This window comes from Agrilus planipennis, unplaced genomic scaffold (genome assembly GCF_000699045.2).
Source record: "Agrilus planipennis isolate EAB-ADULT unplaced genomic scaffold, Apla_2.0 scaffold284, whole genome shotgun sequence".
Taxonomy (NCBI): Eukaryota; Metazoa; Arthropoda; class Insecta; order Coleoptera; family Buprestidae; genus Agrilus; species Agrilus planipennis.
This window is the reverse complement of record NW_020439022.1, coordinates 50,395-66,512: the sequence shown is the minus strand read 5'-3', so window position 1 is coordinate 66,512 and position 16,118 is coordinate 50,395. Positions and strand designations below refer to the sequence as shown.

The window sequence follows — 16,118 nt, the reverse complement described above, 5'->3', positions numbered from 1 at the left end:
TAGTTAATCAATTGAGCAAAGAAAAGAATGATATAAAATAGCAAAGTTAAAATGGATCCTATTGCAAAATAAAGAACTATAATTAATGATTATTTTTGTATACAAACTGTGATCCTTATTATGAATAGGTATAAAAAAAATTATAGTAAAATTTGTTATTTTGCCTTTTTTTCTTATTTGGTTTTCTCTAAAAAATTTAAATTGACCAATTACATGCCTATTTACCTTCAAAAAGCTTATCAAAAATAAATACTACACGTGGGCATGTCCTCTGTAATAAGCAACAGGAATTATTTTGTTACCTAAAGTCAAAGATTATACGTACTATTAATAACTATGAAACTATGAAAAACTCTTACAGAAGCAAAAATGGCAACTGTGTCACCTTAGTGTGTTTTGTCCAATGCAGCGTCTTGTTTTTTTTGACAACCAAAATGTTATGATTTAATTATCCCCCTTTTTTATTGTTCTTATATAAAGATAGTCTCTATATCCTCTTCAACTTATATTCAAAACAAAATAAAATATAAAATGGTTTTTATAGTGAAACAAAAAGTCTTGGTTTCGGCGGAAAAAGTCACTCTTCTTTTTGGAATGTCGGAAGGCAAACAAATAAATCATTTATACGAAGTATTTGTATTTATACATACTGAAATTCTACAATACTAACAACCATATTTTTGCAGCTATATTGAATAAAACTTTGTATAATAATACAAAGAATATTGCCTAAATACAGCCTGTAACGACTAATAGATAGAGTCGGGCATAATAACGTAACCTATACGTATAATTATGTAATGCTTGACCATGCCCCTTTTCCGTAGAAGAGGCGATTTGTAATTGTTTTTAAGACACTAAACGTGCGAATAAAATTTCGATTTTTTACGGTTCTCTTATTTTTCCCTTGCACTTTTGATTTATGAAAAAAGTTGCTGAACAAGCCCATTGTTACACCATAGTACAATCACAAGTAATATTCTAATTATAGAGATCACAAAATGCAGCAGATGAAAAGGATCGCACAGTCCACGGCAAGTGACGAAGATCAAATCCATTCAGGTTGGTACGATTTTTCAGTTTCTTTAAGTTGCGAACAATCAAATTGACACAGTGGTAACTTTACTTTCATTTCCGCTGTTTCAGCTGATGATGAGTCAGTATCATTTATAGATCTTCAGCATAATAATCTTAAACACCCGGAGAAGAAAGGTATATTAAAAAAGCATCCTTACGGATGGATGATGGGAGCGAATGCAAAGGAGTCATGGAACGACGGGCCCCATTCAGATGGTATGATTTCTAGAAGTGATTCAAATGTTAACCAGTTGCTAAGTGCTGCAAGTATGTCGGAAGTGGAACGAACACTGAAAAGTCTCAACGGTTACCATGATGACATCATTCAAGCTTTAAGAAATGCCGCAACTCATAGGTAACTACTTTAGAAATTAATAAGCTAGTTTTGTATTCCTTATGAAATATTTTTATAAACGAAGAAAACTTTTAATTGGATAAATTTGAACAAAGTTTATTTACGATTTTGTCTGCTATTTTCAAAGTCAACAAGAATCTAGATATTATAGATGAATAGGTATGCCTAAATTGTAATGATTATCGTTCTTTAAATATGAGAAAAAAAATTGTTATCCATCAAATGGGCAAAGCCTTAATAACATGGCGCCTATGAGGGAAAATGTTTCATAATCCCTATACCGTACCATGCAATTGTGGATTTTATAAAATGATAAAAGGTATAAGTATTAGCACATGTGATTGGACTTACACAAACTCTCGGAAAAGGAATTTTACTGTAGGTGAATGCGTTTTTAATACCAGATGTAAATCTTAGCGCCTACGTCTACAAAAATCAAATATAAAAATATGCATTGATTGCTGAAGTAATTGTAAGTGACCATATTATACCGACGAAATGTATACGCGCATTGTATGCACGGTTTGGGCTGACGTGCCAAACATACTGTTACGTTATTATATAGGGTGTCCCAGTTATAATAAGTAATATTTATACCACAAATTCCTACGGACATTTGGAATAAAAAATGTTATAACACTTTTGACTTTTGAAATAAAATAAAAAATGATAAAATTATAACAGTTTTGATGCCGGCCCTGCACAATCGCAAATTAATTACGAATCAGCTGCTTTTTGGGGTAATGTTATTGTTTATGTTTGGTATTAAGTTATGGTTCAGTCCAAGAAAATGCACTCGCGTTAAGGTCCATTAGATGACTGAATAATTTAGAAAAACTTCGTACCTATCACAATCGAAAATCCCATGATCGTAAACTGAAGTGGACCTAATGTAGCTCATGACGTCGAGTATAATGTTATTTTACAAAGAAAAGAAATTAACGATTACGGAATACTTAGAAGTGGTTCACAAACTACCCTGGTCACCTAGCGTTTGGTAGAGGTTTGTAATATAACGTACAAGTGTACGAAAATAAATGTATGTGTTATGGTTGTAACAGTTGAGATAAGATGCATACCTACCTTGACCAATCGCATGTGTTAAGTTGCTCATTCTGGCATTAATTTTGCCTGGCAGGGCTCATTAATCCCACGTGAAGTAATACAAGGATGTGTCCAGAAAGACCAATTTTGGTTATTTTGTTTTCATTAAATGTAAAAAGCTAGATATTGACATAACCTCGTATAATTACACTGCTGGAAGTGAGTGAAATAAATACACATATTATCGTAGTTTTAGTTTGTTAGTGTCAGTTTATTTATTTAGTGGTCATTTCATAAAAGACTATTACAATAAGGAAAATTAGTTGCGTAATGGTGCATTCTAGTAGAGTTCTTATTCCATCAGTTACCAATGCCTTTCGTATAATTCGAAATATCTGGGCTAAAATTCGCAGCAACTGGCTACGCCGTTCTCGGTGTTGCATTGAAGAGAATGGCGGACAATTTCAACATTCTTTTATAAAAGGTACGCTTTTCTTTGTCACTTACTTTTTCTTACAAGGTGGAAGTGCATTCGGTTTATTCTCAGTAGGTACTTGTTATAGGCACACTAGATCAGCCGAGCGACGTTAGTCGCTTAGATCCAGGCCCATAATGAAACAAATTGTACCTTTATATTTACAAAGACGATTTGCGAACTCAATTATCACTGGATTGAAAAATTGTATAACACAGTTTCTTTATGTAATTCCGAATTATTACAAAAAAATACGGAACTTATAAAATGTTATAAACAGACATACTTATTAATAAACAAACTTACATATATGGCTACAAACATTCATAATTTTAAAAAATTAACAAAGAACTAAAAACTATGGGAACTTCTTTTTTTTGGTTCTTGGATGCAATTAGAACGGTCTTATCGAGAATTTTATAACTCTGTAAAAATCTTAAATTTAGACAGTTTTTAGCAACAGTTAGTGCATATCGGTTTTGAATACTGCAAAGATACTGTACGGCCGCACACCAGTTGCCCGTAATGAGTTCTACGTTGCTTTTGCTTAAAACACAAATGTTTCAATTTCAGGCTTTAGTCCTTCAATTCCTGTAGCTCTAGAATCCGGCCAATGTTACTTCAGTTCGTTTGAAAATTGTGTTACTTCATATCTTTGCCCAAGATGGGGCGTCACTAAGTTTCTTCCAAAGTTCTGTATGAAATTCAAGCGGTCTGAAGAGGGTTAAGCTAACATTATAAAAAAATTAGCGACAATATTCAAAATTGTGTGGAGTGCGACCATTGGACACCGCTTAGACTTTCTCACGCATAGCACACTTCTCATCTAAGGAATCCACGCCTCATTTTGCCGGGTTATAGAATGATATCATCTCTGGAATTCCTTTTTTCGGATACGTAATCTGTTCGTGATGTACATGATACCAACATGGCATTTTTGTTCTTTTTAGGATAATAAAACCATAATATAAATTCTTTTGTGAAGACACACACATTCGAAAGAGCTTGACAGTTTTAATCAAGAAGGTCTGGTGGAATTTCCTTTTTATTCTTCTTTAGCGTTTTGACGTATCTCAGTTCTTTTTTTTTCAATTCGTACTATACTGTTAACGCTAAAAAGCAATTGTCAGCAGTAATGCTTCTATTTGTGTTCACAAAAGGTTTCGCTTAAACGCAGTACGCATTGTGTTAGCACTAGAAGCTTTCCTTCTTCATAAATAAGTAGTATTATTAGTTAGACATTTTATTTCCGAACCATTTCTACATAGTTTGTTAGGCATGTATTTCTTCCATCCGCATCTGCCTCCGAATTACACCATAATTTCGTCGACCTTACAACTAATTTTGGCTTTTGTACCAATTTGTGCTTTGTTGAAGAACAACTCTATAACTGATTGTGGATTTTGTGCCAATTTGTGTTATGTCGAGGACAGCACTAATGATTAGAAGAATTCTCCCTACGGCTTGATGTTGGTTTTGTTTCCCTGGTTATTAAAAAACGCTTAGCTCTTTTTGTTTGGAAAAGAAGAATCTCTTGTAGTGCTCTCATCTCTATCAAATTAGTTAATTAAATTTTTCTGTTTACGGTATTATTTGGCTTGGAGATTTCCCGTTAGTCTGTGCTATCGCCATATTATAGACTTTCTTGAAATTTGGAACTACTTAGAATGGACGCTAGGCCACAGAGATTAATTGGACCTGCAATCTATCACAGCAAAAATGGATAGATTTAGTATGTACGCTCTCTAAACGTATTTATTGAATTTTTTTCATGGAAGCTAATTAATGAAAAAATTAATAATAATGAACAAAAAGGTGAATTAACGTTTCTTTTTAAACATTTGAGATTGTGAGTAGAGCACATACTTTTGATTTTACGTTTAATTGTTTTGTTGTGTAATCCATCCAAAAGGATCGTTTTCTTTTCTGCATCACATATGTTCGTTGTGATTAACAGTTTTTACCTGCTTTATTTTAATTACATGGCTGCGGTGCTATGACCGTGTTACAATTTTATCTGCCTTTATCGTAGCATGAAGTGCACGCGAATTAGGTGGCGGCAGTATCAGCACAACGGCGATACCAGGGACTCAACATCTTTATATCAATATGAATCATTCTATGCGATGATGGTGCTTTGTTATAAATTAGGTACAATGATTGTTGTATTTATGAAAAAAAATATATTATAGACTACTACTTTGATTTTCGGATCCATTACAATGTCTACCCTACGATTATGTTTTAATAAAGAGATTAACTGTGTGCAACAATCGCTATCCGGTTTTGGGTTATATTTCGAAAATAAACACAGGCCTTTTCTAATTTCTCTCTAGTATTAACTAATGATAAGTAAGTTAAAATAAATTTCAGTTTTTTACACGCATTTTACCAACATAAGCTAAAGTACCTCTAAAAATCTTGGACATTTTAACTTTACTTGTTCAGGATTTCGTCAACCTCTTCTGGAAGTCAAACTATATTAAACGACGATGTTTTAAGGAGGAGTCTTCAAGAATGCATATCATCATCGTATCCAAACTACAAGCGTTCAAATAGTCAGGAGAAGATCTGTGAGCCTCAGGTAAGTTATTCCGTGATAAAGCTATCCAAATTATCTCATGATTTTTTTGTAAAATGTATTCATAATACTGTTCAGATAGAATTTAAAGTAAACACACAATGTAATCCTCACAGCAGTGTGTTATCAAACTCTACGTCTAATTAACCCAGGTTAATAAGATTAAAGTTTTAGTCTATATTTTCAAATGGGGCCAGTCAAATTCGGTTGTTTTTCATAATTATTATCTTAAGGGAACAGTATTCCGACCCCTCCTGCGTCGTGATGTAAGATAGTATATATGCGGTATAGCAGGACCGTCTGTGCGCTATGAATTAATTAAGTGTGCCCCTCTTGGTACAAAAATAGACGGCAAATGAAGAGAGAATGGAATAAGCGGTGACGTTTTTTTCCAGAAATAGTTCAATATACATACCTACATCGTGTATCAAGAAGAATGGTCTGACTCTAGAGTGTTACAGTTATGGAGTAAGTAATATTATAGGAAGGAAATATATGCATATAAGATGGGCATGACTTGGGGTTGGATGGACTGAGCTAGTTCCGACTGTTGCACAATGTGGGGATAACTCCAGTGATTTCTTACACTAACAAAGTGCAGCCCCACCACACTGGCACAACAGCGTACAAATATTCCTAAATAGCACACTGCTTCAACACTGAATTGAACGTATAAGACTGCGATACATTGCCGTGCACGTTTGACTCATGTCGTTTTTATTTTGGGATACGTGAAAGAACACGGTTTCGTCTGCCCTTTAATTCAAAGAGTTAAAACAGTTACCGTGACGGCTGTCAACGCAGATTTGTTACGTATAATGTACGACAAACTTAGCTAACTCTTCAATATTGTTTGTATAGTTGTCACATAAAGCATAGCCGAAACTGTACATTTTTTCAGATATTTTGCATTTTAAGTCTGTTTGGTAGTACGTTTGCATCTATAAATATGATGTTTTGAAATCAGATCATTCTGTTTGATACACTACGTATAACCTGTAAACAAGTAAAAATGCAAACAAAACTCTTGCTTAATCAATATGAAGCCGTCAACCTAATTTGAGTGCAGGTAAAATTAGTTTCGTTTGTTTTTCATTTTTTAGATTGTTGTAGAAGCTGAAGAAGAAGAAGATGAAGTACCTCCTTGCGGACCGATACGTATACGTAATTTAGAAGACTTAATACGACAACTGGAGCATCACTCACGTCATATGAGTCCAAGTGGTTCAGAAGACATACGCATGTCAGAAACAGAAGCAGATCGTCATTATCGTCAAGAATCGTCATCCGCATGCAGTGAAAGCTCTCATCAGTCACACAGAGATATTAGTGGCAATAGTCGCTTTATGTATGGAAGTAGTAGGTACAAGCAATCCGCATCAAGACTTCCTTATCCTCATCCACATCATCAACCCGCCGAAGAAGAAAGTATTTACGAAAGTGCAGATCATGATCGAGGGGTGGCTCCATGTGGAGATACTCCTGATAGTGAAAGGTATTAAATTTGTGTATAAAACAAAATTGCCGCAATTTCTTGCATTTGTTTCTTTTTATAGTATAATTAAGAAAACAGTTTGTCGTTGCCTACTTTAGTTCTTAGGCTTTCACGGCTGGCATATATCAATGCGGTGTTTTCTTCCGGACTTTTTGGACGTGGTCGGTGGAATTTTACTTTTCTAAACGTTTCGCCGTTCTGAGAACTCATCAGTTAAGACTCAGCACCTGCCCAGTCACCACTGAAGATGCTGTCAGCAAAGAAAAGTAAAATTTCACGGACCACTGCCAAAAACCGCATCAATATGTCGTTGCCGGTTTCTAGTTATTTACACAACATTGTGTATTTCAGCGACGACTTTATTCAAACTCAACAGCAATTGGCTCGTTGGGCAAGTGAAGAAATGGTGATGGTGGACAGAGGGCAAGCTGGTCCTAGCAGTACTCCACCTAGAGAATACTTTCCTTCTCCTAGCAGCTCAGCCAGTGAAGAACCTTCCAGTATAGCTCGTGCTCCTGCTCCAGTACCTACGATCACTTCGTCTTCTCATCCCCCAGAGCATGCCACTATTCACCGGCCAAAGAGGTACCCCGAATATAAACACTGATAGTTAATGTAAACAATATAGACTTCTTTAAACAGGGTGCCTCCCTCTTTTTCTAGTCATTTACAAGGAGTTCCAACGATCATATTTTAGAAAACGTTATATCGAGTGAATTCACAAAAAGAAGGTTTATCTAGCTATTATTAAAATTCTAAAATACTACCAAAAGAAGTTTAAATAAAGTATTGTATACAATATAGCTATGAAAATTGAGAAAAGAAATTTTTAAAAACTTTAAAATTGCAATCATTAAAAAGGTACTTAAAAATTACAAAAAAAAGTAGAAGATATGTAAAAATATAAAAAGGTCAATAAAGAACTTCAGATTATTGACATTAAAACGCTATTTACTGATATTGACTGCCAACTGCTTATTTTTTTAAGCAGAATTGACGTCTAATTGCGATCATTCTACCAAACTCAATTTCATATTCTTTTGTGTTACAGAATTAGGAAAATTTAAAAACATTCACAGTAATTATTTCAATATCTACCTACTTTTTTCTGATATTTTTTAATAATTCCAAGAAAATTAAATAATGTTAGGTTACTTTCAACCTAATTCTCAATTCTTCTACTTATATAGAATTCAATAATTTTGCAGAATGTAAAGTCCAGGTTGGATTAATTAATTAAAATACGCCAGCAAGAAAACGTAAATTTGAAATGTTCAAATGCTTTATTATGAAAATCTCCACTTCCAGTTGTTAAAAAAGAGAAAGCTCCTCTGCAGCTCCATAATTACAATCAGCACAAGAAGTAATTTTCTCCAACTAGAGATGACACATTAAGTGTCTAAACGCGTCACTACACGTTTTATGGAATTTCGAGTGTTTTATTTTTTATTTAATTATTAAGTTTCTGCTGGGAATCATTAATCCCCTGTAAATTAGAACTAACTAAACAAGTTTTAGAAAAATAAATTATCAGCTTCTGAACGACTTTGTTGGTTTAGCTATAAATTTTGAATAGCTGAAAGACTGGGCAAAGACGTATACTGTAGCAGTTTGCTTTATAAATATTTTGATATATCAAAACCATAAGCAAGTAATTTTAAATGCGTTGTAAATACGCAATACTTAATATTAATGAGGTTAAAAATTAGCAAATATTAAGAGACCTTTGAAAATTAAGAGAGTTAAAAGGGATGCCATTCTAAAACTTAAACCTTCTTTTTGTTCTGAATTTGCAATGTTTGTTTTACGTATATAATACAGGTGTAAATGTCGTGAACGCCTCGTCATTGTTCCCCATTACTTGTAAGTGTTGTTTCGTTGAAAAAACTGACGTTACCTAATTGTTAACAGTGTTTTATGAAAATCCTGAACCGTGCATTTTTCATGCATGTTTAATTCTAAATACGTGGTGTATGAATGAGGATAATCTTGTCTTTGCCTTAGTTTTAAATCGATAGATGATCATTTAAATGTATGATCACACGTCGTACGCAAATACAATATATTATGAAATTATTATAATTATAGACGACGGTAATCGAATGCGAATCGTTTTTCTTATTTTAGTTACTTATAGGATAATAGTTGCAAGTTATTTCAGTGATGTCACATTCCATTTTTGTTATGAATGAGTATAATCTGGTTAAAAGTTTGTGATTATACTTTTTGCAGGTCTATTGCTCAAGAAAATTACCATTTAACCAATAATAAATTTATAAAATACTTATAAAAGGAAGTATAATTTACCAGTAATAATCAAAACTTCCCGAGGAGTTGAACAGATGTAAAAAATAGAATCAAGAAATGCTCTTGAAAGTATATGTTTTATATTTGAATGCTCTCAGCAATACTTTACAAATTATGTGATTTTATGATAATCTCTATCAACCATTTTGTATTACTCTTATTTCTATTGCATAAGAGAACCTTTGTTTTGTAGTTATTCTCTGTCACATTGCGACTAATTATTTCGCCCATTTCTATTATCAATTACAATATGCCTGTATATAGTTTTTGAGATAATTTTTTAATTCCTACCTTTTACACCTACTTAATTCCTTGTAAAATTTTCATTTGTTCGATCATGGTCAGAGAAAGAACAAAACACTTTTGTTAGGATTGATGGATAGATATAATATTTTAATACTTTTACCATAGAAACTTCAATAAAATAGTACTCTATACTTTTTTTGTTGCTGCATTTCCAGTGAGAAATTTTAATTAATTAAGGGTAGCTTATAAAATATTAATAGGTACGTACTTGCCTCAGGCGGCGCAACCAGCAATTTGGAGGGGGGTTGAAGTTGAAATTTCCAGCATTACCTACTCATTTTTTGGTGGAATACGTAAATAAAACAATAAACCTAGCATACGACTTCAATCGCTTCAATGTCTAGTGGGATCTTTCTGTAGTGCAGGTTGACAGTGGTAGGTAGGGTTGCAAATATTTTTAAAATGTGGTAAATATTTGGAAATATTTCTTCATTGCACAATATTCTGAGGAGTAAGTATACTCTCATTAGTAGGGGAGACTCCGGCAGTACCGTCGCTTTTAAGGTTTTTTTGGAATAAAAAAAAATACTTCAACTTACATGTTAAGTATTTACTGGTATTTATTAAGGAACTCATAAGATACAAGGGAAAACAGTAAAATATCATCATACCAGGTAATAATTAACTTTAGAAACAAAATTGTGAAACAAGGAAAAACTTATATTAAAGAAATTGGCTTCCAGTACCGGCCAATACAAACATCGCCAGTCATATAATGCAATAATCGCAAATGTATTGATTTGAGAGCTCCGGTACGTTTACACAAGCTTCATGAATCCAAACTTTACAAATTCCGCATTGTATCCAATCTTCTTCATGGGATTCGGGGCATAAAGGACAAATTGTCTCTTCCTGGGTTGGCGTACTGGGTGGATGAGACTGCTCTCTTTAAACTAGTTGATTCAGCGGTCTGTAACGACAAATCGCCATGTATCTTCATAAAAGAATAATAGTAATTCTTCTTTTCTACAGCTTTGTGCATACTATCAGGATCCCATGTGGCCTTCTTTTTTTTCGTTTCTCTAGTATAATCTTTATTGCTTGGCACCATAGCGTATCTAAAGCAAGTAAATGTAGTCAGTAATGAGTTTATTGTTAGTGGCCGGTACTGGAGAAAAATTTTGTGGCTGGTACTGCAGGAAACAGATCATATTATTATTTTCAATAGCGCAAGTGGTTATCACATTACATTTTTTCAAAAGCTATATGTCAATACATATCAGGTTTTACTTTATTACAACTCGTCCACAAAACTTCAGAAATCAACTACGGAGTTTTTGTTATGCAACTTTGGCCCACGAGGTGCCACATTAATCTTTCCACTGACAATTAACTGGTGGTAACAGCTTAGCTGCGCGGGAGATAAATACTTGCGATTGTTAACTAAACAAACGAAAAGAGCTTTGACAGCGCCATCGGGTATGTAACTCTAGAAATGATAATAAATAGATTATTTTCAGACAAATTATATTTGTAAAAAGAATATTATATATTTTTGCTTTAACTTAATTTAAAAGAAATTTTGTGAAGCCTTGAACAAGTGTGTTTTGTTTTTACTTATTTACAGTAATGCTAAAACTCCAAAAAGGTTTTGACATCTATAGATAATTAACGGGTGCGCATGTAAAGCTAGCTATGTGCAATAGACCTTAAATTTTTCATTGCCAGTCGCTCGAAGTGCAAGAAAATAAATAAATGAGATATTTATAAATGTAACAGATCTACAATTCATAAGGTTATGTATATAATTAAGTATACTTATTAGATGTTTGTTTTGTGTCAAATGAAACGTACTTTATTAGGATTGCAACACAAGAGCAGTGCCATTCCAGTACGAAATTCAATTATCAAACCAAGTCAAAGATTTGAGACAATATTGCAATCTCAACGTTTCGACCACTAATTCATCTATTGTATTAATATTTGGCCTAAAAACTTTACATATTTTTATTGAAAGCGTTTTTGCAGCTTAGATAATTTTTTGTTTAAAATATTTTCTGTGTTCCACGCTAGTATATAAACAGAACTTTAATTGTTTCGAAACGGTAGAATCCTTTGTGGTAAAAGTTTTGTAAAAAAGCCATGTAAGAATGATAATATAGAATTCAATAATTTTGCAGAATGTAAAGTCCAGGTTGGATTAATTAATTAAAATACGCCAGCAAGAAAACGTAAATTTGAAATGTTCAAATGCTTTATTATGAAAATCTCCACTTCCAGTTGTTAAAAAAGAGAAAGCTCCTCTGCAGCTCCATAATTACAATCAGCACAAGAAGTAATTTTCTCCAACTAGAGATGACACATTAAGTGTCTAAACGCGTCACTACACGTTTTATGGAATTTCGAGTGTTTTATTTTTTATTTAATTATTAAGTTTCTGCTGGGAATCATTAATCCCCTGTAAATTAGAACTAACTAAACAAGTTTTAGAAAAATAAATTATCAGCTTCTGAACGACTTTGTTGGTTTAGCTATAAATTTTGAATAGCTGAAAGACTGGGCAAAGACGTATACTGTAGCAGTTTGCTTTATAAATATTTTGATATATCAAAACCATAAGCAAGTAATTTTAAATGCGTTGTAAATACGCAATACTTAATATTAATGAGGTTAAAAATTAGCAAATATTAAGAGACCTTTGAAAATTAAGAGAGTTAAAAGGGATGCCATTCTAAAACTTAAACCTTCTTTTTGTTCTGAATTTGCAATGTTTGTTTTACGTATATAATACAGGTGTAAATGTCGTGAACGCCTCGTCATTGTTCCCCATTACTTGTAAGTGTTGTTTCGTTGAAAAAACTGACGTTACCTAATTGTTAACAGTGTTTTATGAAAATCCTGAACCGTGCATTTTTCATGCATGTTTAATTCTAAATACGTGGTGTATGAATGAGGATAATCTTGTCTTTGCCTTAGTTTTAAATCGATAGATGATCATTTAAATGTATGATCACACGTCGTACGCAAATACAATNACGTTTTATTTAAAATAAAGGAGATAACCCTGGCCACCTGTCTAATATTATAAAATGTATTTATATGTTCTGTTTATATATAAAAGATTATAACAAAACTGAATTACTATTTTGTTGCATTCGAGCGAGAATGGTCATTAACTGTAAAGAAAAACGTTAAAGTATGTTGTCACTTCATTTCGAAAATGTACAGTATCTAACATAAGATAACATACATAAGAAAACTCGAAAAATGCGATTCTGTCTCACAACACAATGAAAATATATGTCATTAATAAAACGTTTACTGCACGGATAATGCAATACAACTACAATAGTAAGAAATTCACTTAATAACTTTCGACTACTTAATAATATTAATGCAAATTTGTTAAAGTCGATAAGATGGATTCTAAATGCTGATTAGAGTTTGAAGATTATGGCAACAAGTATTATGAATTTTTAAATTAAGTGCAGTAATGATTTGTAGTTTGAAATGTAATATAAATGTAAGCGTGTCATTTGTAAATTTACACCACAATAATTAAATATTCGACCACAAAGCTAAACACCTACTGTTTCTGATCCTCCCCGTTTTGTGTTTCAAAAAGGGAAAGATAATAGCATATTTGTAAATTAATTTTTCTTTTTGACACACAAGTCCAGAACACCTTGGAACAAAACTATTTCTAAAATAATTTAATTCACAGAAAATTGTTTAACAAATAATGATAATCTTTTAGAGTAAGCAGTGGTTATTAAATAACAATTTAACCTAATTATTAAGTATTATTGTATTATACGTTTCGTAGATAATGAATTTCTTCTACATACTACTTACAAACATTTAAATGCTCCAATTTTAACTGGAAATAATTTTGTTCCAAAATAATCTTCCAAAACATGTCAATTAGCTTTAAAGTTTAAATTATCATATTCGATTTGTTTTATGTAGTTTGTTGGGAGTATTGTTTCTCGCACATCTTTTTAAGCACACGTCATTGATAGTAAAATTTTTACTATAATTGCTCACTGTTGTATAATTTGTTATATAACCTCATCTTTATCTCCAAACGATTCAAATAGAAAAAATTGTAGGATCACTGAATGAAATGTTAGCTCTAGGATTTCCATTATATAGAATCTGTACAACACGGTACGCAGGTGCAGATAGAGGTGAGGTTTGTGAATAGAACGAATTATAATACATATGCCAAAATCGAAAAAATTGTGCAAAAGGAAGATGGATGTAAATATAGTGTTACGAGATATTCACTGCCTAAATAAATGAATTATTACATATTCATGCTGTTTTTAACACAAATGCGGAAAAAGTATGCGAGTTTATTAGTTAAACCAAATTAACAACGGGACTGCTTCAAGCGCCGCTAGCGCAAACAGACGTTGATTCTGTGCGTCGAGTTGATAATCACTACCAGGAAGATTATCGGATCAGCGAACGCCAGATCTGTGGACAACCTATAGAAGTGGGGCGCGAATTCGAATCTTAGTTCATACACTCCAACGTTCGCAATTGATTAGGGCACAGCATCGAAAAAGTTATCGCTCTTCACCTTCAATTACATCAATCCAATGTTTAGTTATTCATTATCACCTGTTACCACCTTACCTATTACGAATTAATATTGTTGCCTGTTCATTTGGTATTGTGTATTTCAATAAACATTTACATGATGGAATAAATTAACCCCATATCGATATCATCAGTAGTATCATCTGTCGAACAGTAAGCTTTCTACAATTCCTTTATACCCTCAGAATTGTACTTCGAAGTTTAACTTTTGGAAGGCGAAATTTTGTAGAGAGAGAGTAGAATTGAGAAGACATTGGGGAACGATATATTGGAAGTAGGTAAGAGATCAACGCGATTGCAGTTAACGAGCAACTACTAGTAATAAGCTTCCATAGAGAACCGTATTTAATTAAGTATTTAATGAGTTACATATTATGGTCCAAATATTTTGCAAATAAGTAAAATTGCATTTGCGTTCATATACATATAAATATAGTAGGTACAACATCGTAATTTGTTTTCACTCTAAGATGACACTTAAATAAAACACTATTTATAGAATGTTTCGTCAATCTTTATTGTAATTGGTGTCAAGAATATTGTTTCAACAGGTATAATTATCAAGTATAAGGAAAGGGAAGATTTTTAAGGAATTTTAAATATTTTGTTACCGCACCATTGCATTACTTCTAAGCTGCGATAAGTGACAGCAAGCACAATTTTTCCTCAAAGAGTAAACTACAAATAGATTGTTTTCTTTAAAAAAATAGTTACCAATCGCAGAAGAGCCCTTATATTACTTGAAAGAGGATGATCTTTTTTTTAATTTTTCGGACGCCATTGCATTCTATGTTAAATAGTGCCTCAAACACGTAAATTTCTTTAATGTTACAAACTACTTAGAAATGAGCATGTAGCCATAACTAGGAAATTTTCAGCTCTAGTTTATGACTCGAAAGTAAAAGACGATAGCAAGTTTTTAAAAATACGAATAAATTTGTAATAAAAAAAAAAGATCAAGAAGCCGCCATTAATTTTTTGTGTCTTTTATAGTTACCGAGCTGACCTATATAAACGACAAAATTTGCAGACGCTGTACCTGTATCCTTGCAATCTACTACAAAATTTAAAAAATGAAGACTGGAATACTAAATATAATTCTTCGCTTCTTTTCTGAACGACCGCGAAATAGTGTGAAACATCCTAAACATGCACAGCGAATAAAGAAACAAAGAGGTGATCTCGGAGAGTATTCAGTCCTTCATCATCTCCAGATTGCTCTAGGGCATTCTTAAGAGCATTAGGAACATCGATGCAACGACGAGGTTCCAGACAACAATCAAAATCACTGACACAACCCTTGCCTTAAGAACCAATACGTCGGGATTTTATTGCTAGCAGAGCAGCAAGTTCTTTATAGAAAAGCAAAATTGCTAGTTTTCTTTGAGGACATGGTCGATTCAATGGAAATATCCTTGATATGGAGTTGGCGGAAACAACAACACGGGCAATATTGGATATCGTTAATAATAGAGAAATTGTTATATTTAAGAAGCAGCTGTTGCGACACGTGCAACAGCAATCACTGACACAACAGCATCAGCAACAAGAACAGCAGTCGTACCAATCATTACCGTATCACCAACAGTTGTAACAACAGTAGAGGTGCATAACCCTCAATTATGATGAGGCTCAATCTTAATCCATTTTTCGCCAAGTAGTCGATATTTCTCAATGGAATACGTCTTTTCTGTAGCTAAAACGTCTATTATTTTTCGTTTGTATCTATAATTACAACTATTTTCGTAATGTTCTATTAAACATATCGGATTCCTTTTACTCAATTGTTTTGTCCGAGCATTTAGTTGTCATAAGGAGATGTATTTCATTACGCTGATATCAATTGTATTAAATAGAATGCATTTTTAAACGTCCATTTGTTATTATTACAAAAACATGCGAATTGCTTGTACGCCAATACCTATCATTA

The 16,118-nt window shown here is 32.9% G+C and overlaps 1 protein-coding gene across 1 annotated transcript in view; it reads left to right on the top strand.

Annotated features, from left to right (window-relative positions):
* LOC108741980 (disintegrin and metalloproteinase domain-containing protein 11) overlaps positions 1 to 15,845 on the top strand; it is a 248,754-nt gene extending 232,909 nt beyond the window's left edge. Inside the window, exons 15-20 of the mRNA XM_025976347.1 lie at positions 992 to 1,062; positions 1,147 to 1,432; positions 5,400 to 5,535; positions 6,636 to 7,027; positions 7,379 to 7,612; positions 15,182 to 15,845. Coding sequence (XP_025832132.1) covers positions 992 to 1,062; positions 1,147 to 1,432; positions 5,400 to 5,535; positions 6,636 to 7,027; positions 7,379 to 7,612; positions 15,182 to 15,305 — 1,243 coding nt within the window. The 3' untranslated portion in view covers positions 15,306 to 15,845. The remainder of the gene's footprint in view (positions 1 to 991; positions 1,063 to 1,146; positions 1,433 to 5,399; positions 5,536 to 6,635; positions 7,028 to 7,378; positions 7,613 to 15,181) is intronic.
* Positions 15,846 to 16,118: the final 273 nt, after the last annotated feature.